We start from the raw sequence: 23134 nt of genomic DNA, 5'->3' as shown, positions 1-23134 counted from the left end.
CTAATAATAATGACTCTATGTATCCTCCTACACCGCACAGAATCATGGAATATCCCCAGTTGGAAGGGACATATAAGAAACACCAAGTCCAACTCATGGTACCACAGGTCTAGAAATAATTCCTCCACCACCACCACCGCCTCCTCCACCACCGCTAGAACAATGAGAGTTAAAGTCTCTTACAACAAAAATCATTCTATGTGTCCTCCTCCACCACACAGAATCATGGAATATCCCCAGTTGGAAGGGACATATAAGCATCACCAAGTCCAACTCATGGTACCAGTGATCTAAAAATAATTCCTCTACCAGCACAAGCACCTCCTCCTCCACCACCGACGAGAGCGATGACCTTGAAGGTCTCTTCCAACAATAATTATTCTATGTATCCTCCTCTACCACACAGAACCATGCAATATCATCAGTTGGAAGGGACCCATAAGGATCATGAAGTCCAACTCATGGTACCACAGGTCTAAAAATAATTACTCCTCCACCACCACCACCACCGCCTCCTCCATCACTGATTCCTACACAATCAAAAAATTGAAGGATGACCCTAAAGGTCTCTCCCAACAATGATGATTCTATGTATCCTCCTCCACCACACAGAATCATGGAATATCCCCAGTTGCATGGGATCCATAATGACAATCAAGTCCAATTCATGTTACCACAGATCGAAATATAATTCCTCCACCATCCCCACCACCTCCTACTCCACCACTTCTATAACAATGATCTTTAAAGACTCTTCCAACAATAATGATTCAATGTATCCTCCTCCACCACACAGAATCATGGAATATCCCCAGTTGGAAGTGACCCATAAAGATCCTCCTCCAGTACCATCTCCTCCTTATCCTCCTTCTTCTCTTCCTCTTCCCTTCCCCCTGCTCCTCCACCACCTGCTCTCCTGTCACCTATTCCTCCACCATCGCCACTACGGCTGCCGCCTCCTTCACCAGCACCACAGCCAACACTGCTGCCGCCTCCAACACCACCTATTTTTCTCCTCGTTGTCTGCTGCCGCGCCCACCTCCACCTCCTCCTTCTTCTCCTCCTCCATGACCATTTCCACCTCTGCCTCCTTGTTCTTTTTGTTATCGTCATCCTCCTCCTCCTTTCGCTCCTCCTTCTCTCCCTTTTTTCTTTCTCTCCCTCTCCCTCCTCCTCTCTCTCTCCCTCCTCCTCTTCCTCTCCCTCCTTCTCTCCCTCCTCCTCTGTCTCCTCTGCCTACTCTTCTGATTCCTCCGCCTCCTCTGCCTCCTTCTCTGCCTCCTCCTCTGTCTCCTGCGCCTTCCCCTCTCCCTCTCCCTCTCCCTCTCCCTCTCCCTCTCCCTCTCCCTCTCCCTCTCCCTCTCCCTCTCCCTCTCCCTCTCCCTCTCCCTCTCCCTCTCCCTCTTCCTCTCCCTCTCCCTCTTCCTCTCCCTCTGCCTCTCCCTCTTCCTCTCCCTCTCGCTCTCCCTCTCCCTCTTCCAGCTGCTGCACCATGTGCCATCCCAAACACTCTGCCTCCCACTGCCACCCTTCGGCCCTTAGATAGGGATTAGGCACACCCTCTCTTTATGACGTAATTGTTGCAAAACAGCTAACAATCCCAAGCCAGCCAATCAGGGGACAGGCAACGTATACCAGGGAGTCATGATGATGCCAGGACTAGCCAGCTGCTGCCTTACAGAGCCACGCTGTATGGTCCTACTGAGTCACAAACGGAACTAGAACTACATGTCTGAGTGGTGGGCAGCGCTCGTGACCTGACCATCCCACTGTCGCGTTAAAGGGGTGTACCTGATTAACCGTTATGGGCCCGGTTGGATTCAGAGTACTGAACCAGTCGGACATTCACCAAAACTGGGGGTCCGTTCGGACATTCACCAAAAACGTAATAACCGTCTGGGGGTCTGGTTAGATTCAGAACACTGAACTATCACGGATAACCACCCTTACCCTAGTTGCATTAATGAGAGCTATCACAATGCAATCAAGTATGGTTTATTACAGCAACTGATAATCAGGTTCTTTTGGATTGCCGGTGATAGTGACTATCTGCAAAAGCAAGCTAGTATGCATGAAATACACAGGTGTTATAGATGTTATAGATGTTACAGGTGTTATAGGTGTTGTAGGTGTTACAGATGTTACAGATGTTATAGATGTTATAGATGTTACAGATGTTATAAGTGTTACAGATATTATAGGTGTTATAGGTGTTACAGGTGTTACAGGTGTTACAGGTGCGCAGCGTAGAAATAAACACGTTAAAAGGATAAAAGACGCTATAGAGATTTATAAGCAAATATTCAGATCTCACCCAAAGGCGTCCCAATGGGGGGAGAAGAGAGGCTCAGCCCGTCAACTGATCCCAGGAGTCAGGAGGTCCTAAGGATGTTGTATGTCCTCGGGATGGTATCTCCCCTGACGATGGTATCTTCCCTAACATCCCCTCTCTCTTGGGCCAATTTATATTATTTTCTATCTTTTAGGTGGAGCTTGAGTGGCTCTAGTCAAGCATATCTTAGTTATGATTGGTGTAAAGTTTTCCCGTCTCCGTTTAAAGTAATAGGCTCCGAGAAATTCAGAGCGCATGCTCAGTGAGGGGTGGTCGCACCTTGGAGGCGGGTAGCTTTTGGGATGGAGGTGTGTTTTGGTATTATAATGATATTATAATGAGCAAAAAGTACACTAGGGTACAGCATTTGTCAAAACATGACAGGTCTTTGGCTTAGGGTGGCAAAAAGTGCAGCTTTGTGCACAAGAACAATCGAGGCCCCACCTGATTACAGAGCCTAGCCGTGGTGTCTCCACTCCACTCCACGCTCCGTGGTGTTCCTTAGAGCTAGCACACCAAGTTTCCCCAGCGCGATAGCATCTAAGGTTGGGAGCCTAGGGAATGCTCAGATAATGCAGTTATGCCCTACCCTGAAAGCCTCTTCAATGCTGTACCTTTTCCTTAAAAGTGTGAATGTTAGTTTTATTTTCCTAGTTACTTCAGGCATTTACACCACACCCACAGAAGCCACCTTTACACACCTGGTTCCTGGCAATTGCTCCTGACATCTCTGGGCTCAAGGTCATTGATACCACCATGCCCTTCTGAGGGGCACAGAGAGCAAGGTGGCCAGGAAGAAAAACAGCCACAGAGTCAGGGAGATTGCAAGGACCTGTTTATGTTTTTCAGAAGCCCGTGCTCAAATCACAGAATCACAGAATCACAGAATCACAGAATCACAGAATCAGAATCGCAGAATCACAGAAATCACAAAATCAGGGTAGGAAACGTCCTCCTCCTTCTCCTCCAACCACCACCACCGCCTCCTCCACCACTGCCTTCTACACCACCAAAAACTAGAACGATGACCTTGAAGGACTACTCAAAAATAATGATTCTATGTATCCTCCTCAACCACACACAATCATGGAATATCGCCAGTTGGAAGGGACAAATAAGGATCATTAAGTCCAACTCATGGTACCACAGGTCAAAAAAAATTCCTTCTCCACAACCATCATCTCCTCATCCACCACAGTCTAAAACGACGCCATTGAAGGTCTCTTCCAACAATAATGATTCTATGTATCCTCCTCCACCACACACAATCATGGAATATCCCCAGTTGGATGGGACCATAAGGATGACCAATTCCAACTCATGGTACCACAGCTCTAAAAATAATTCCTCCTCCACCACAACCACCACCGCCTCCTCCACCACCGCTAGAACACTGATGTTTAAAGACTCTTCCAGCAATAATGATTCTATGTATCCTCCTCCACCACACACAACCATGGAATATCTCCAGTTGGAAGAGACACATAAGGATCACCAAGTCCAACTCATGGTACCACAGGTCTAAAAATGATTCCTCCACCACCACCACCACCGCCTGCTCCACCACCGCCTAGAACGATGACCTTGAAGGTCTCTCCCAACAATAATGATTCTATGCATCCTCCTCCACCACACACAATCACGGAATATCCCCAGTTGGAAGGGACACCTAAGGATCATCAAGTCCAACTCATGGTACCACAGGTCTAAAAAACATTCCTCCACCACCAGCACCACCTCCTCCTCCAACACCGTCTAAAAGGATGACATTGAAGGACTCTTTCAACAATAATTATTTTATGTATCCTCCTCCACTGCTCAGAATCATGGAATATCCCCAGATGGAAGGGACATATAAGGAACATCAAGTCCAACTCATGGTACCACAGGTCTAAAAATAATTCCTCCACCACCACCAACACCACTTCCTCCTCCATCACCACCTAGAACGAAGTCCTTGAAGGTCTTTTCTAATAATAATGATTCTATGTATCCTCCTACACCACACAGAATCATGGAATATCCCCAGTTGGAAGGGACATATAAGCATCACCAAGTCCAACTCATGGTACCAGTGATCTAAAAATAATTCCTCTACCAGCACAAGCACCTCCTCCTCCACCACCGACGAGAGCGATGACCTTGAAGGTCTCTTCCAACAATAATTATTCTACGTATCCTCCTCTACCACACAGAACCATGCAATATCATCAGTTGGAAGGGACCCATAAGGATCATGAAGTCCAACTCATGGTACCACAGGTCTAAAAATAATTACTCCTCCACCACCACCACCACCGCCTCCTCCATCACTGATTCCTACACAATCAAAAAATTGAAGGATGACCCTAAAGGTCTCTCCCAACAATGATGATTCTATGTATCCTCCTCCACCACACAGAATCATGGAATATCCCCAGTTGCATGGGATCCATAATGACAATCAAGTCCAATTCATGTTACCACAGATCGAAATATAATTCCTCCACCATCCCCACCACCTCCTACTCCACCACTTCTATAACAATGATCTTTAAAGACTCTTCCAACAATAATGATTCAATGTATCCTCCTCCACCACACAGAATCATGGAATATCCCCAGTTGGAAGTGACCCATAAAGATCCTCCTCCAGTACCATCTCCTCCTTATCCTCCTTCTTCTCTTCCTCTTCCCTTCCCCCTGCTCCTCCACCACCTGCTCTCCTGTCACCTATTCCTCCACCATCGCCACTACGGCTGCCGCCTCCTTCACCAGCACCACAGCCAACACTGCTGCCGCCTCCAACACCACCTATTTTTCTCCTCGTTGTCTGCTGCCGCCCCCACCTCCACCTCCTCCTTCTTCTCCTCCTCCATGACCATTTCCACCTCTGCCTCCTTGTTCTTTTTGTTATCGTCATCCTCCTCCTCCTTTCGCTCCTCCTTCTCTCCCTTTTTTCTTTCTCTCCCTCTCCCTCCTCCTCTCTCTCTCCCTCCTCCTCTTCCTCTCCCTCCTTCTCTCCCTCCTCCTCTGTCTCCTCTGCCTACTCTTCTGACTCCTCCGCCTCCTCTGCCTCCTTCTCTGCCTCCTCCTCTGTCTCCTGCGCCTTCCCCTCTCCCTCTCCCTCTCCCTCTCCCTCTCCCTCTCCCTCTCCCTCTCCCTCTCCCTCTCCCTCTCCCTCTCCCTCTCCCTCTCCCTCTCCCTCTCCCTCTCCCTCTCCCTCTCCCTCTCCCTCTCCCTCTTCCTCTTCCTCTTCCTCTCCCTCTCCCTCTTCCTCTCCCTCTGCCTCTCCCTCTTCCTCTCCCTCTCGCTCTCCCTCTCCCTCTTCCAGCTGCTGCACCATGTGCCATCCCAAACGCTCTGCCTCCCACTGCCACCCTTCGGCCCTTAGATAGGGATTAGGCACACCCTCTCTTTATGACGTAATTGTTGCAAAACAGCTAACAATCGCAAGCCAGCCAATCAGGGGACAGGCAACGTATACCAGGGAGTCATGATGATGCCAGGACTAGCCAGCTGCTGCCTTACAGAGCCACGCTGTATGGTCCTACTGAGTCACAAACGGAACTAGAACTACATGTCTGAGTGGTGGGCAGCGCTCGTGACCTGACCATCCCACTGTCGCGTTAAAGGGGTGTACCTGATTAACCGTTATGGGCCCGGTTGGATTCAGAGTACTGAACCAGTCGGACATTCACCAAAACTGGGGGTCCGTTCGGACATTCACCAAAAACGTAATAACCGTCTGGGGGTCTGGTTAGATTCAGAACACTGAACTATCACGGATAACCACCCTTACCCTAGTTGCATTAATGAGAGCTATCACAATGCAATCAAGTATGGTTTATTACAGCAACTGATAATCAGGTTCTTTTGGATTGCCGGTGATAGTGACTATCTGCAAAAGCAAGCTAGTATGCATGAAATACACAGGTGTTATAGATGTTATAGATGTTACAGGTGTTATAGGTGTTGTAGGTGTTACAGATGTTACAGATGTTATAGATGTTATAGATGTTACAGATGTTATAAGTGTTACAGATATTATAGGTGTTATAGGTGTTACAGGTGTTACAGGTGTTACAGGTGCGCAGCGTAGAAATAAACACGTTAAAAGGATAAAAGACGCTATAGAGATTTATAAGCAAATATTCAGATCTCACCCAAAGGCGTCCCAATGGGGGGAGAAGAGAGGCTCAGCCCATCAACTGATCCCAGGAGTCAGGAGGTCCTAAGGATGTTGTATGTCCTCGGGATGGTATCTCCCCTGATGATGGTATCTTCCCTAACATCCCCTCTCTCTTGGGCCAATTTATATTATTTTCTATCTTTTAGGTGGAGCTTGAGTGGCTCTAGTCAAGCATATCTTAGTTATGATTGGTGTAAAGTTTTCCCGTCTCCGTTTAAAGTAATAGGCTCCGAGAAATTCAGAGCGCATGCTCAGTGAGGGGTGGTCGCACCTTGGAGGCGGGTAGCTTTTGGGATGGAGGTGTGTTTTGGTATTATAATGATATTATAATGAGCAAAAAGTACACTAGGGTACAGCATTTGTCAAAACATGACAGGTCTTTGGCTTAGGGTGGCAAAAAGTGCAGCTTTGTGCACAAGAACAATCGAGGCCCCACCTGATTACAGAGCCTAGCCGTGGTGTCTCCACTCCACTCCACGCTCCGTGGTGTTCCTTAGAGCTAGCACACCAAGTTTCCCCAGCGCGATAGCATCTAAGGTTGGGAGCCTAGGGAATGCTCAGATAATGCAGTTATGCCCTACCCTGAAAGCCTCTTCAATGCTGTACCTTTTCCTTAAAAGTGTGAATGTTAGTTTTATTTTCCTAGTTACTTCAGGCATTTACACCACACCCACAGAAGCCACCTTTACACACCTGGTTCCTGGCAATTGCTCCTGACATCTCTGGGCTCAAGGTCATTGATACCACCATGCCCTTCTGAGGGGCACAGAGAGCAAGGTGGCCAGGAAGAAAAACAGCCACAGAGTCAGGGAGATTGCAAGGACCTGTTTATGTTTTTCAGAAGCCCGTGCTCAAATCACAGAATCACAGAATCACAGAATCACAGAATCAGAATCGCAGAATCACAGAAATCACAAAATCAGGGTAGGAAACGTCCTCCTCCTTCTCCTCCAACCACCACCACCACCTCCTCCACCACTGCCTTCTACACCACCAAAAACTAGAACGATGACCTTGAAGGACTACTCAAAAATAATGATTCTATGTATCCTCCTCAACCACACACAATCATGGAATATCGCCAGTTGGAAGGGACAAATAAGGATCATTAAGTCCAACTCATGGTACCACAGGTCAAAAAAAATTCCTTCTCCACAACCATCATCTCCTCATCCACCACAGTCTAAAACGACGCCATTGAAGGTCTCTTCCAACAATAATGATTCTATGTATCCTCCTCCACCACATAGAATCATGGAATATCCCCAGTTGGATGGGACCATAAGGATGACCAATTCCAACTCATGGTACCACAGCTCTAAAAATAATTCCTCCTCCACCACAACCACCACCGCCTCCTCCACCACCGCTAGAACACTGATGTTTAAAGACTCTTCCAGCAATAATGATTCTATGTATCCTCCTCCACCACACACAACCATGGAATATCTCCAGTTAGAAGAGACACATAAGGATCACCAAGTCCAACTCATGGTACCACAGGTCTAAAAATGATTCCTCCACCACCACCACCACCGCCTGCTCCACCACCGCCTAGAACGATGACCTTGAAGGTCTCTCCCAACAATAATGATTCTATGCATCCTCCTCCACCACACACAATCACGGAATATCCCCAGTTGGAAGGGACACCTAAGGATCATCAAGTCCAACTCATGGTACCACAGGTCTAAAAAACATTCCTCCACCACCAGCACCACCTCCTCCTCCAACACCGTCTAAAAGGATGACATTGAAGGACTCTTTCAACATCCTCCTCCACCACACAGAATCATGGAATATCCCCAGTTGGAAGGGACATATATGGAACACCAATTCCAACTCATGGTACCACACGTCTAAAAATAATTCCTCCACCACTACCACCACCGCCTCCTCCACCACCGCCTCCTCCACCACCAAAAACTAGAACAATGACCTTGAAGGTCTCTTCCAACAATAATGATTCTATGTATCCTCTTTTACCACATAGAATCATGGAACATCCCCAGTTGGACGGAACACATAAGGTTTATCAAGTACATCTCATGGTACCACAGCTTTAAAAATGATTCCTCCACAACCTACATCAATTCCTCCTCCACCACCGCCTAGAACGATGACCTTGAAGGTCTCTCCCAACAATAATGATTCTATGTATCCTCCTCCACCACACACAATCATGGAATATCCCCAGTTGGAAGGGACACCTAAGGATCATCAAGTCCAACTCATGGTACCACAGGTCTAAAAAACATTCCTCCACCACCAGCAACACCTCCTCCTCCAACACCGTCTAAAAGGATGACATTGAAGGACTCTTTCAACAATAATTATTTTATGTATCCTCCTCCACTGCTCAGAATCATGGAATATCCCCAGATGGAAGGGACATATAAGGAACACCAAGTCCAACTCATGGTACCACAGCTCTAAAAATAATTCCTCCACCACCAACAACACCACTTCCTCCTCCATCACCACCTAGAACGAAGTCCTTGAAGGTCTTTTCTAATAATAATGATTCTATGTATCCTCCTACACCGCATAGAATCATGGAATATCCCCAGTTGGAAGGGACATATAAGAAACACCAAGTCCAACTCATGGTACCACAGGTCTAGAAATAATTCCTCCACCACCACCACCGCCTCCTCCACCACCGCTAGAACAATGAGAGTTAAAGTCTCTTACAACAAAAATGATTCTATGTGTGATTCTCCTCCACCTCACAGAATCATGGAATATCCCCAGTTGGAAGTGACCCATAAAGATCCTCCTCCAGTACCATCTCCTCCTTATCCTCCTTCTTCTCTTCCTCTTCCCTTCCCCCTGCTCCTCCACCACCTGCTCTTCTGTCACCTATTCCTCCACCGTCGCCACTACGGCTGCCGCCTCCTTCACCAGCACCACAGCCAACACTGCTGCCGCCTCCAACACCACCTATTTTTCTCCTCGTTGTCTGCTGCCGCCCCCACCTCCACCTCCTCCTTCTTCTCCTCCTCCATGACCATTTCCACCTCTGCCTCCTTGTTCTTTTTGTTATCGTCATCCTCCTCCTCCTTTCGCTCCTCCTTCTCTCCCTTTTTTCTTTCTCTCCCTCTCCCTCCTCCTCTCTCTCTCCCTCCTCCTCTGTCTCCTCTGTCTCCTCTTCTGCCTCCTCTTCCTCTTCCTCTTCCTCTTCCTCTTCCTCTTCCTCTTCCTCTTCCTCTTCCTCTTCCCCTTCCTCTTCCTCTTCCTCTTCCTCTTCCTCTTCCTCTTCTTCTTTCTCTCCCTCTCCCTCTGCCTCTGCCTCTGCCTCTTCCTCTTCCTCTGCCTCTGCCTCTGCCTCTCCCTCTTCCTCTCCCTCTTGCTCTCCCTCTCCCTCTTCCAGCTGCTGCACCATGTGCCATCCCAAACGCTCTGCCTCCCACTGCCACCCTTCGGCCCTTAGATAGGGATTAGGCACACCCTGTCTTTATGACGTAATTGTTGCAAAACAGCTAACAATCGCAAGCCAGTCAATCAGGGGACAGGCAACGTATACCAGGGAGTCATGATGATGCCAGGACTAGCCAGCTGCTGCCTTACAGAGCCACGGTGTATGGTCCTACTGAGTCACAAACGGAACTAGAACTACATGTATGAGTGGTGGGCAGCGCTCGTGACCTGACCATCCCACAGAAGCCACCTTTACACACCTGGTTCCTGGCAATTGCTCCTGACATCTCTGGGCTCAAGGTCATTGATACCACCATGCCCTTCTCAGGGGCACAGAGAGCAAGGTGGCCAGGAAGAAAAACAGCCACAGAGTCAGGGAGATTGCAAGGACCTGTTTATGTTTTTCAGAAGCCCGTGCTCAAATCACAGAATCACAGAATCACAGAATCTGAATCGCAGAATCACAGAATCACAGAATCAGAATCACAGAATCACAGAAATCACAAAGTCAGGGTAGGAAACGTCCTCCTCCTCCTCGTCCTTCACAACCTCCTTTTACTTAGTGCAAGAAGGACACTGTGGCCCTTGAGTGTGTCCAGATAAAGGCTATGAAGCTGGTGGAAGGCCTGAACACGAGTCCTGTGAGGAGTGGCTGGGAGAACTGGTGTTATTTAGCCTGGAGAAGATGAGGCTCAGCAGAGACTTGCAATTCTACCAGGAATGTAGCGATAGGACTGTAGCGATGGCCTCCTCTTGCACCAGGGAAGGTGTAGGTTGGAAATTAGAATACATTTATTCTCAGAAAAAGTAGTGAGGCACTGGATTGAGTTGCCCAGCAATCTGGTGGAGTCGCCATCCCTGGAGGTGTTTAAGGAGGGGTTGGACCTGGCGCTTAGGGACATCGTTTGGTGTGTGACGTTGGTAGTAGCGGGATGGTTGAACTGTGATCTTGGAGGTCTGTTCCAACAGTAACTATTCTATGATTGTAATCTGGCTCCTGCTGTCCGCTTCTCCAATCCTTCAGTGTACACTTCCTTTTTGTTTTACATGACACCCTTTGCAAAGGACTCGGGCTCGTGCACGTGTGCAGGCCGTCAGGCACACCATTTTGGGGGACAGCAATCACATTTCAGCGCTTGCAGGCGCTAAGCCAGGTACGCTGCCTGTGGCCGCGCCCCTGGCCCGCCCCTCCCGCCGGAGGGGCAGGGCCGTGCTGGCAGCCGCTTCCTGGAGACCTCACTTTCCCCAGCGCGCCTGCTCTGCTCTCCACCGCCTCCACGCGGGCGCAGCCGGGCCGTGGAACGGGTCCGGAGCGGGCTTGCGGTGGCCGTTGCCGGCGCCGTTGGCAGCGGGGCGGTGGGGATGAGCCCGCGCCCGGCCCGGCCCAGGGGACGCGGGCGGAGCGACGCCGCGCCTCAGGCCGGGCCCCAGCAGCCCGCTCGCCGCCGCCGAGCTCGGGGAGCGCCGCTGACCGGAGCCGCCCGCTCGGGCCCTGCTGGCCCCTTTTTACTACTGTCTTCAAACAAGTGTTGCAGTCAGTCAGGTGTTTCGCTGACCCGTCATTGCTGTGGCATTTCTTCTCCGTCTGACAGCACTATATGCTATTTTGAGTGGAGTCTAGGCAGAAGTCACTGTTCCATGATGTCCTTTCTGTATTTGTGCCTTTGGGTGGAGCACAGCCTTCATCTGTCAATAACCCCAATCACTCCTTGCCGGCAGCAGCAGTAGCTGCTGAGGCACTCTGTCATGTACCCTAGTAAGTGATTTTAACTGACTAAGAGGATTTTTTTGTTTCTTAATAAGTCTCTAGATTGTTAATTATATTTTCCATGTCATCTTCTGATTTGTTTCTGAATTATTATCTTTTGACAGTGGTCGGTATTTAGCATGTGTGACCAGACATGTCATTTGACCACTTTCTAATGTGTCAGCAGGATCTGGCCAACTATAATTTAAGCCTTTTTGGTGTACTGTGGATTTTGTGGATTAGACAAATTGTTATCTAATGCTGCTGCATCAGCACCAGACCAGACCCTCTCGCAGCCAAACCCCCCAGGAGGTGTTGGTGAGCCAGGTGACAACTGACCAGTGCTTCTGCTCTTTTCTCCCAGCCTTGCTCTGGCTCTGGCTGGTGGAACACTGCACCAGGCAGCTACCCCATCCTCTTCTCCCTTCCCTGCATGCTCCATGCCCTAGCTCCATGCCCCTGGGATTACCCTTCTCTGCTGTGGCATGTAACGTATATGTAACATCCAGCTGCCTCTGACAAGAAAACAAACTTTCAGGTCAAGGCAGCAGCATGTGAGAAAAAGCCACCCTGCCACAGCTCAGGGAGGATTTTTCTTCATCTATCCAATTTCAAAGTGTGTACCAGGTGGAGGAAGAAGCAGTCAGGGCTACTCTGGGCCCTAGGTACCTGCAAGGAAACAACATTAATTTGCAGAAGCAGGGAGCAGAGAAGATGCAATGTTTTTTGTTGCTGTTTGTTTGTTGTTGTTTGTTTGTTGTTTGCTTGGTTTTTTTGTTTGGTTGGTTGGTTGGTTTTTTTCTGCTGCAACACTCCCAACATTGGAAAGCAAGCCTTGAGTTAATATGAAAGGATGGCAGGTCGTCTGTACTGCAATTTCTAAACACATTTTGCACAGTTCTATATAACTGTTCATGGTTGGAGTCCAGACAATGTACTAAGATGGCAAGCTTTGATCTCTGCAAGGCTTGACATTTAAGCACACAGGCTAAAAAAACTGCAAGCAGGTAGGCAAGCTATAAGGAAACCTAGCTGCTAGCCCTAACAGCAGACTTTATAGGCTCTTTTCCTTTAGATTCCTTTGATTTATCAGGAAAGTTGCAGTTAAAACCAGGCACAATGCTAGTTTCCTTCTGCAGTATAGACCTGTGAATTTCCCTAGGCCTTGTTTCTTACACAAGGAGTAAGACAGGTGGCTGTAGAGATGTTTTAATAACTGCTGCTGGGCATTTAAAGTAATTGTTCCTGGCTGTGGTTTCCTGTTTGGTACCAATGATGATTAAACTAGTCTAAGCTTCCTCTCCCCTCAAATATTTTCCCTCTGTCCTACTGACACAGCTGTTTGTGTGTCTGCACAGTGAGTTGGATCAGGGGCTGATGTGGCTAAAAATAACCAAGCGTATTGTGGGGGACTATTACTCTTCAGTCGCTGACATTTTCCGATCTGCGTCATGATGTGGTTGCACATACAGCTGCCCTAGCACAGTCAGCGGAGCATGGGAATGCCTGACCACAGAGGGCAATGGGAGAGGAGAGGGACCCTCAAACTGATACCACTTTTGAAGAACATGCAGGTGGAGCCACTGCCTCAGTGAGAGGAGCAGGGTAAAACACCTACAGTACAGCTCTGCTGCTTGAAGATCCTTAGCAAGAGAGGAGCACTAATTCCAGCTGTGTAATGTACTTGTAGAAAATAGAATTCATAAGCTGGTCCTCCTTCCTTGGAAATATTTATTGTGTGCATTAAACAACAAAAAAACATGACACAGGACAGCAGCTCTTTTTATGCCTTTTCTCTGCTTTTTCTTTGATTGTTGCTGCTCCACCAAGGCAGTTGTTTCATGATGTGGATTGCATGGTGGTAGTACCAACTTCAGGAACCACTGAGCTCTCTGGATGTTTGTGACCACCATCCCCAGACTGCATTATTCCCTCACATGTGCCAGCACTGCTGTTTGGGGAGCTGTACTGAGCCCTGGATCAGGGAAGCTGTCCAAGTTAAAAATAACCCAGTGAGTGGCTGGGGATGGCAAAAGCTTCCATCGTCCAATGTAGTCTGCTCACAAGTCAGCGAGAACTGAGCAGTTGCAGGAAGGCAAGAAAGTGCAGCTTCAGAGATACTTATTTTCTACAAGAAATGTCAGCTTTTCAGCCAGTTGAAGGAGCCTTGTGAATGAGGAGAGAGGAATCCTTTGACCATGGTCATATGTGACAAGAGAGCAAACTTCACCATGCACAGTCACTATCACAAAATCTCTTCACATGAGCTTTACTTTAGCAGTCCTTGACACGATGGGTTTGCAGCAAAAGCTAATGATAGCATACTCTAAATTGCTTGGTGGGTGTATGTTGTTTATTCTATGGATTAGGGAAAGGGTTACCATGTTTTTTAAGTGCTGGAAGGACACTGCAGGTATGGGGGCTATGCTAGCACCAAATAAGATATTCTTCACAGATACATGTCTAATAGTTTAGTGTCACAGAGTGAAGTATCAATCTGTTGATGTATTCCAGAAGAATACCTCTTCTTCTCAGCTCTAGAAAAACAAAACAGCTGCTGGCAAGTGCCAGCACCAGCCTATGTGGTCACACTAGAAGTGAGGTGATCTTCATCTACTTACATGCTTAGAGAGGAACATCTGTAATTATTAATTGTCTTTTATTCCAGGCCATATCTGTGTTTCTTCTGGCCTTTCTCTGCAGTTCATAGTTCTTGCCTCCTGGGATGAATATTTATAAATATCAGGCATTTCCTTTTTCTCCCCTCCTACTTGGGACTTGGCACTTCACAGCATCCTTCCCAGGAATGCCCCTGCTGGGAGCTGGCTGGCTCAAGCACTGATAGCAATGAAGGTGAAACCTTGAGAGCTTCGGAGCCTGAGGAATTTTCGGATCTTCTTGGGTTACATTTCCAGTGACAGGAATTCACCCTTTCTTCACATGTGTTACTTGCTCTGTGCGCACTCAGATAGAAGGTCCAGTTGAAACCCACAGTTATATTAATGTTAGCAGCAACATCACATAGCACACACTCCTCCCCAGGATACTAGATTGTACCTAGACGTGCAGCTACATCACATATTACCCCCAATGAAAGCAAGTGACTGAGTTGCACTGAATGAGCTCACAGCAACCTCTGTGCTTAGAGTAAGCCTGAGATGCAACATCAATGTCCATTGTGCTAAGCAACTGCTTAGATTTCAAGGGTACAGGACAAATACCATCATATTCTGACTTTTTTTTTCACATATCTAAGAATGTGAGGACCAGTGTTCCATGATTTTAACTCTTATTTCTTTAGACACAAGAAAAAAATGTTCTGTTCAACCCCACCACATTCCCATTGTGTTACTTTTTCCCTTCTTGTGACAATTATTAAAAGATCTCTTTTGAACAAGGCAGCTTGTGTTTTCCAGTTTGACCCTAGGGTCACATATGGTTTGATCATACATCCAGTGAATTCAGCAGATGCCTACAATCTCCCTAAAGCATAGTATACATAAACTATGTTTTACTTGGTATTTCTGCCTGCCTGAAGGCATAGAGAAAAATGGAAGTTCAGCTGTTAAAGAAATCAGACAATAAATGAAATTGGCGGCCCAGCAGAGACGTCTTTTTAAACGCAACAGCCAGGTGCAGAGCTGTGGGAAGCAATTTATCAGTCCCTGTCCTAGTACCAAAGATCTTCTGCAATGGCTGGGAAGAGGCAGATCAAATGACATTGGTCTGTCAAAATCTCTGCCTTTCATAAAAAGCAGGTGAGGTATGTGTTATATGTACTTTTGGGTCATATGGGTTAAGCACAGAGAGGCTGCTCTTTTGTGAGGAACAATGACACAGGATCCTCCTCTGTGGTTCTCTGCTGAAAGACAGGAAAGTGCACCCTCCTGAACTACAGCTAGGTAGAATTTAGCAGTATTTCCGTGAAGGTCAGCTTGAAGTAGAGACAGAGCAGGTAGTTGCCCAAAGCAATATATGACCAGTAGCAGGAAAAAAAAAAAAAAAAAAAAAAAAAAAAAGGTCCATATATGAGGGAGCAATTGTCTGGGGAACTGGAGGATGATGACTCTTCTCACATACAGCTGTTATCCTCTCCAAAGTATCTAGTTTTCCCAGCAGTCTCAGGTGTAGAGAATCCAGCTCCTCAATCTTTCATCTTTCTTCCTAGCAGTTCATTGCATTTCAACTTCTTCTAATCCTTTCCTTCATGTGGTGATGTGGTTCACCCTTCACCCCTGAGAAAACAAAATGCTTAGAGACGCCTTTACTTTGACTTTATTACCCTTCCTAGTAATGTTATGCCATTATAACACTTATTCATGCTCAGGAAAGGGGCATAGGCAGATATGCTTGCACTATTACCAGAGAAACGCTTCCTGAGGAAGCTTTGTCATTGCTCAAAGCAGCTGCATTTCCAAGCAGTAAAGCCATTTTTGGTTACTCCTCGCATAGTCTATTGAGAGTTCTGTGAGCAGCTTTGTTCCTTCACAAGAAAGTCACTGTAGTCAATTCCTCTAGGCTGTGCAACCAAGCCAGGCAGGTTTGCAAACAGGACGGTAAAGTGCTAGAAATATTTTGAATTGCCTGTCCATGGGGCTGCTCAGGCAAGTTTCTTCTAAGCAGCACTAGCCTTGACATCCAATTGAAGAATTGATCTAGCAGAAAAACATCTGGGCAATCAGATCCCCCACTGTTTATTATGCTGCTAGAGCATCAACAGCGCCAGCACAGAGTGGCCAGAAACACATGGCTGTCAGGGCAGGAGAGAACAGGAATGCACTTTCAAGGAGCAGCTGCAAATAAGGTCTGCTTAAGAGTACTTACCAGACCTCAGCCTAAGGTACTAACAAACAAATCTGGGGGGGTTGTTTGTTTGGCTTTACTAGTATGCCTAAAATAACAACTGTTGGTACTATTGGGTAAGATTCTGCCTATAGAGGGCAGAAACAGTATTTGATTACATGATGAATACAGAAAAAAAAAAAAAAAAAAAGTTTTAAGACGCATACAAGCTAGGCATAGTAATTATAACATGGTTAACATAGTACAATAGAAAGAGTAGCCAGTTAGGTCAGCCTGTGTTACCCTGAAATTGTAGTTAAATGTAAGCCATGAAACAGCACAACTTCATTTAAAATACCTTTTTATAAAAAAACTTTTTGAGAATTAAAGTACAGCAGTAACAGCACCTTCAGCATGAATTTTTCTATATTGTTTAATCTAATAGAAAATATTTCACACAAACCATTCCTTTTGAACTATCCCCGTATTTCTGATTCCTCCATAGCTAGCCTCAGGAAGAAAGGGGAAAATTTTGCTTTCCCTAAAAAGTCTGCTTTGTTCCTAAGCTCTCCTACCTGTCATGTGAATAAGCATCTCAAACAGATCAGGTCTGTGAGAAGAGCAACCAGCTGCCAAGGTCTATTGAGACTGCAGGGCAGTGTTACCAAGAGTATTTATGCATTTTCTGTGAACAAAGCCAGCAACCACTTGAATGAGAGAAGGGAGGGGATGGTTGAGAGGTGGCCCAACTGACTTATGAGATATATGAAGTTTAGGTTTGGCATAGAAAGGCTAAAGGCCCTTTGGATCTTAGGGAGCCATAAGCAGAAAAACCTCTTTTGGCCTCTGTTCTGCTCTATGTCCTAAAATATCTTCTATTTACATTTTTTTCAGAAATGGGAACTCCTGCTACTGTCTCTGGTTGTATTCAGACCAGTGTTGTTGAGACAAAGGGGAAACAGGACTACAAAGAACAGGGCTTGGTGTGCATGCAGTTCTGTTTGTTTGATATATCTAAAAATTGTTTTAGAGATTACACATTAAATACTGTTAAAAGTTTATTAAACACACAAAACACACATCCTGTTCAAAATCAAAAGATATGTTTTTTCCCTGCCACAAAAAAAAAAAAAAAAAAAAAAAAAAAAAAGTGGAAGATATAAGTTGTATTTCAATTACCATTATATATCCATTGTTTGCAAGGAATTGGAAAACTGGATCCCATACAACCCAGGTGACAGAACTAGGGAAAAACTCTCCTTAGAGCTGCAGACAGCTCTGACAGAACCAGGTTCATCTAACAGCAGGTTGGTACGTTACTCCAGAATGAGGTTCTGCCACTTTCTCTTGTATAGGAATAGTAAACAGTATGTGCCACGCTCTGGCTTTTCAGATCCATGCAGGTCTGATGAAAATGAAGACCAATTCCAAGAACATCCCTCACCTCTAGATTCTTATTTGCATTACACAGAAGCTCTGCTATGTAATAGTCATCCCTCTGTGAAGAATGACACATTTATTTCCACATCTGGTCCTGCCAGGGGCCAAGAAACTGTGATGGTTGGGAGGCCATTCTGGGGAGAAAGAAAGAAAACAAACAGAATAACAAGGAAAACCAGGGTGAAAAATTTTATTTCAGAGACATCATTCATCCATTTGTTTATCTTAGGTATTTCTAAAGTGCCATAGTATCATCATAGTATCTAAGCACCAACAGCACAACAGGAATTTACAGTATTCTACAGAGCTCCCTCAACTGGCAGCAGGATCTGGGCACCAGCTGGTGACTGTGGATTTGGAATGGAGTGTGCTAGGGATGGTCTGCTGGTCTGCTGCAATTATAGTAGCTAATTACCTTTTTTTTTTTTTTTTTTTTTTTTCCAGTAGACTCCCATTACGATGGAGGAGACGGCTGTTAGAGAAGCCAGTGAGCTAGCTGCTGTGAAAATAAACCTACCGGTTCTTGACCTTATGCAGATGCCATACCTCTGTCCTCCGAATTTGGCCTGTGAGTTTGTGCTGCCCACAAAGCAATTAAATTCCTGGAAGAGGAAGATACTCTCTAACATTTGCAATAACGAAGAAAGGGTGCTGCCCAGATTCTCCTCTCAAACTAGAGGTTCACAAACAGTAAAGGGCAGACCAGCGGGAGAAGTGAATTATTTCTGCCAAGTGACACTGAACAGGGAAAACTAGCAGTGGCTGTGGAGTGGAACTCCAGAAATGTGCTTACACTGGTGAGCAATCCAATCCTAGCCACTAAGATTACTGTACCAGCTATGTGCTGTGAACCCTAAGGTCACTTTGATTTGACAGGCAGTTTTAAGTAAGTTAATAAAGATCTCATAAATAAATGTTTATCAACCCTTTTAATTTATAGAACACTGTTAGGTACACACAGCACTTCACAAAGTGTGTAGAGGGAGAATAAATGCTGTAAGGACTGCTGCGAAGGCATAGTTGAGGGGCAGTTGGCTTCTCAAACCACTGTCTTGATGCAAGGGTTTCCTTCTGAGTTGAGCTCAGCTATGTGCAGACTCAGGTTTGATTTCATAGATCTGCTACGGTGATTCCATTCAGATTCCCAACAGAAAAGTCGCGTCCACAGGATGCCATTCCCTGGCAAAGGGGACTTCTCATCCAGACAGATATTTGTAGGGCTGTAGATTTCTTTTACAAAAAATAAACTGGAATGAGACAAGTTCATACAAATTGATCAGCTCTACAGCTAGACCGCAGAATGACCTTTGAATTCAGTTTAAAATGAGCCTACCAACTGAGAACTGTAGTATCCTTTCTGAAAATCTGCTAGCAAATAAAAATCTTGAAACTTCTGGAACCAACTAAATGACCATTAGTCACTTTTCACTTTCCAGAAGACACTTTCCAAAAGCAGAACAAAAATCAGGAAGTCATTGGTTTGAAGCACTTCATTAAAAAAAAAAAAAAAAAAAAAAAAAAAGTGCATTTGCAAATGAAGTCTTTGGGTTCCTGTGTAAACAAAGCCCACTCCATTTCAGAAAGCTCCTCCTACTTCCCTGAGCGGCTGCACACAAAAGACATAAAGGTGCCTTGTTACTCTACCAGCTGCAAACAATTTCATGCTCTTCCTACAGTTTCTTTATTTTAAAATGTAGCGAAACATCATTTTATCAGCAGATGAGTGTCAAGAAGTGTCCTGGGGTTTGCAAAGGATCCCTGTGAACCTTGGGCTACTTTGCAGAGTAGCAAGTTCTGGAGAGAAAGCCATTCACAAGCATCCCTAACCAACAGTTGCTCAGATCTATGGATCTCCTTCATTTCCTTCGTTTCTTCCGCACCACAGCCCCAGTCTTCTCACTGGCTTCAGTCTGCATTCCTTTTTCCACAGATATACCGAAGCCACAGAGCCAGCTGCAGGACTAGTAAGATATATGACAAAACCAGAAATCTTTCCTAAGCTCTAGCAGTATCAGTAAGACAGTCTAAAAATAAACCATGTAAAGTGTTGCACTGCAATTCCTTGTAGTTAGAACCATGACGGGGGAACATCCTACAGCTGCCACTGATATGTACCTGTGTAAAGTGAGGGGGTGAGCACTAATCTGAATGACATGTATAAGCCATTCTTTGCAACCATAAGGGCCACACGTTTTTATATAAATAAAAGAACACTATTGCATATCTTTTACACAAACACACAAAGTAATCAGTGTAAAACTGAATGTCCTGATATGAAAATTCAGATGTTTTGGTACAAAACCTATTTCTCACCACTTCTTATTGAGAAATGCTAGTAAATACAGTATGCTCAGTGTTTTGAGAAGTACTGATATGGTGTAGTGTCATACAGTTGGCCATTTTGACCACTGCCAACGTGTGTACATGTGTGAATGCTCACGTGTGAAGATACTTGATATAAAAGCTAGTTCATACATATATGAATATATACATATAGATGTTATTCATATGCACACACACTGGTCAAAATGGGACATGAGAAATACTTGAAGGGAATCAGGTCATTCTCAGGTTGTTCTGTCCCATTTTACAGCACAGCTTACACCAACCCACTTGAACCAAACATGTGAATCCGAATTCTGCAGAACAAAAAGGGTACCGGTACAAACTCAGAGGTGACCTCCATACACCTGTCAAGTTGTGTACCAAAGTCTTAGCAGCAGCAAGTACAATTCTGACTTTTTTTTAAAGCTTCCGGGTCTGATAGTTTTCTACATCAGTTACCTACCAGTTTTGAGATTCCAGAATAAGCCGTGTCCCTACCATCCCAGCAGCATTTGCAGTAAACATTCATAGGCATGCCTTCCTTCTCCAGGTATGTCTACACATTCTATACAGGTCACAACATTTCAGCTGTGTGTGGAACAAAGCTCCTTAAGCAGACACTCAAGGACCTTACCTCCCACCTTATTTCCCCTGACATGACCATGTATACATACATTGCGTGATCAAGCAGCTTTTCCTCACATGACCTGACATTGCACATCCTCCCTTCAGGTTCCCAGATAGTTTTTACTGGGAGGTGGAAGAACACATTTGCACTTTGGCTGCCTGATGGGTGGAATCCAACTCTAGCACCGGGGAAGGAGGATGACAGGGCTTTGGGATGCAAAACCACCCATCACAACCACTGCTCAATCTCTGTCCATGCCTGAGGTGCTTTGGGAGAAGGAGGTGACTGAAAAGGGCAACCCAGTCCAAAAGCATTATTCCGGCCAGCTGCCTACAATTCAGAGGCCTTGTAGTCACATGAGGCCCTTGTCTTCCCCCTTGTCCCTTAGGCACATTTGGGACAGGCCTGGATTAGGAGTTGCATCTGGGATCATCCCCAGACCACACCAAGTGATGCTGCCTACCACACGTGCACCCGCTGGTGGGAGACTAAGTAGGAGTTGCGACTAAAGCTCTTCCCGCAGTGGGAGCACTTAAAAGGTTTTTCCCCAGTGTGGGTACGACGGTGCCGGATGAGGGTAGAGTTGTCACTGAAGCAGGTCCCACACTCGGCACACTTGTAGGGCTTCTCCCCAGTGTGGGTGCGACGGTGCTGGACAAGGTGCGAACGCTGGCTGAAACTCTTCCCACAGTCAGGACACAAATAAGGCTTCTCACCCGTGTGGACACGACGGTGGATGACCAGCTTAGAGCTCTCACTGAAACACTTGTTGCAGTCAGTACACTTGTAGGGCTTCTCGCCTGTGTGGAGCCGCTGGTGGGCAATGAGGTTGGAACTGTCACTGAAGCGCTTCCCACACTGGGAGCACTTGTAGGGTTTTTCTCCTGTATGAAAGTTGGCATGGCGGAGCAGGCCTGAGTTTTGGTAGAAGTTCCTCCCACACTTGGCACACACATAAGGCCGCTCGCCAGTGTGGTTGCGCTGGTGCTGCACCAGGTGGGTGCTCTGGCTGAAGCTCTTCCCACAGTCCTTGCATTGGTACGGCCGCTCGCCTGTGTGGATGCGCTGGTGCTGGATGAGGTGTGAGCGGCGGCTGAAGCTCTTCCCGCAGTCAGCACACACATACGGCTTCTCCCCGGTGTGGATCCTCTGGTGGCGGATCAGGTCTGAGCTGCGGTTGAAGCTCTGCCCGCACTCGATGCAGATGTATGGTTTCTCTCCCATGAATGCTCTCTGGTGCACCACAGTCTCCTTACGCTTTCGGAAGCCGCAGCGTGGACTCTTCTCCGGCCTTGTCTCTGCAGAGAGGAGGTCTGGCCTCGGACAGGCTATCTCCTGGTGGCAGCCCGCAGGGGAAGCTTCCCTCATGAAAAAGTCCGAAACGGCCCCACAGGGTTCGGCTGTCTCCGGACCATCCTGGTGGAGGTTCTCCTCATTCTCACTCATGCTCCCATCACCTGCGGGGCCAGAAGCAGACATCAGACACACAGCTGACCCCCTCCGCTGCCCAGCCCACACCTTTAACCCCCTCCCGCGCCCCCCCTTCCCCATCCACCTTCCCGGCTCCATCCGTCCCCCGGAGCCGGGGGCTTCTCCCAGGGTCGGGCAGCAGCGGGCTCGGGGCCGTGCGGGGCGAGGAGGGGAGCGCACAGCCGGGGCCCAGCCGCCGCGGGGAAGCCGAGCCCGGTCCCCGGCCGCCCGCCGACCCCTCCTCCCCCCGCCCGGGGCCCGCCCGCATCCCCGCCCGCCCCGCCGCCACTTCCTGCGGCTCCCGGCAGGCGGCCGCCCGGCCTCGCCGCCCCGGGCCCGGCCGCACCCGCAGCGGCCCCGCCGCGCTCCTCACCGCGGCTCCGGCTGCGGGAGGGCCCCGGGGGCCGCTGCCCGGCCCGGCCCGGCCCGGCCCGGCCCGGCCCGGCCCGCACGGCGGCGACAACCCCTTCTTCGCTCCCTGCCTCCGTCCGCAGCGGGGCGTTCCCCGTTTTTCGTTTTGCTTTCACATAATGTTTCCCAGCATGTCTTTGTATCTGTTTCCTCCTGCACGTTTCTCTGTTCCCAGATATTCCTGACGTGTTCCTATACTGTTCATAGATGAGGAATGGGGGCTGTTTTGATTAAAGAAAACTTGGAGCACATGGGAAGTGAGCATAAATATAAAATAATCACAATAGGTGATTTCATGGATTTTCATGAATCTTTCCTGCAGTTGAGGCACATCATCTGGAAGGATTGAGTGAACCAAAATGACAAGGCATGCCTGGTTTTGGCTCTGGATGCGAGAATTTGCAGAAC

General features: G+C 47.2%; 1 protein-coding gene and 1 long non-coding RNA gene across 5 annotated transcripts in view; one reads left to right on the top strand and one right to left on the bottom strand.

Moving 5' to 3' along the window:
* The window catches only part of LOC101799909 (uncharacterized), an 87543-nt gene extending 69119 nt beyond the window's left edge, over positions 1-18424 (top strand). Inside the window, exon 8 of one of the 2 annotated variants that reach the window (XR_011811449.1) lies at positions 18340-18424. This is a non-coding gene — a long non-coding RNA (uncharacterized lncRNA). Of the gene's footprint in view, positions 1-18336 lie in introns of both variants that reach the window. The other variant, XR_005263551.2, reaches the window with a different exon arrangement.
* Positions 15633-22844, bottom strand: LOC101800449 (uncharacterized). 3 transcript variants are annotated; one of them, XR_011811446.1, is made up of 3 exons: positions 22401-22587; positions 20892-22302; positions 15633-18026 (listed from the first exon to the last, which is right to left on the bottom strand). XR_011811446.1 is itself a non-coding variant. In XM_027449936.3 (2 exons), exon 2 carries the CDS (start codon positions 22289-22291, stop codon positions 21305-21307), a length of 987 nt encoding a protein of 328 aa, XP_027305737.2. In that variant the 5' UTR covers positions 22292-22302; positions 22689-22844; the 3' UTR covers positions 18067-21304. The 3 variants fall into 3 exon arrangements, 2 of the variants coding, with proteins under 2 accessions (XP_027305737.2, XP_027305736.2); XM_027449936.3 differs by lacking the exons at positions 15633-18026; positions 22401-22587 and adding an exon at positions 22689-22844 and having other exon boundaries at positions 18067-22302; XM_027449935.3 differs by lacking the exon at positions 15633-18026 and having other exon boundaries at positions 18067-22302.
* Positions 22845-23134: the final 290 nt, after the last annotated feature.

Source organism: Anas platyrhynchos, chromosome 1 (genome assembly GCF_047663525.1).
Source record: "Anas platyrhynchos isolate ZD024472 breed Pekin duck chromosome 1, IASCAAS_PekinDuck_T2T, whole genome shotgun sequence".
Lineage (NCBI taxonomy): Eukaryota > Metazoa > Chordata > Aves > Anseriformes > Anatidae > Anas > Anas platyrhynchos.
The sequence above is the reverse complement of the archived record's forward strand: the minus strand, read 5'-3'. Positions and strand labels throughout refer to the sequence as shown.

Coding starts and splice junctions, on each gene's coding strand:
- LOC101800449 (XM_027449936.3), bottom strand. CDS start 22,291: ATGAGTGAGAATGAGGAGAACCTCCACCAGGATGGTCCGGAGACAGCC.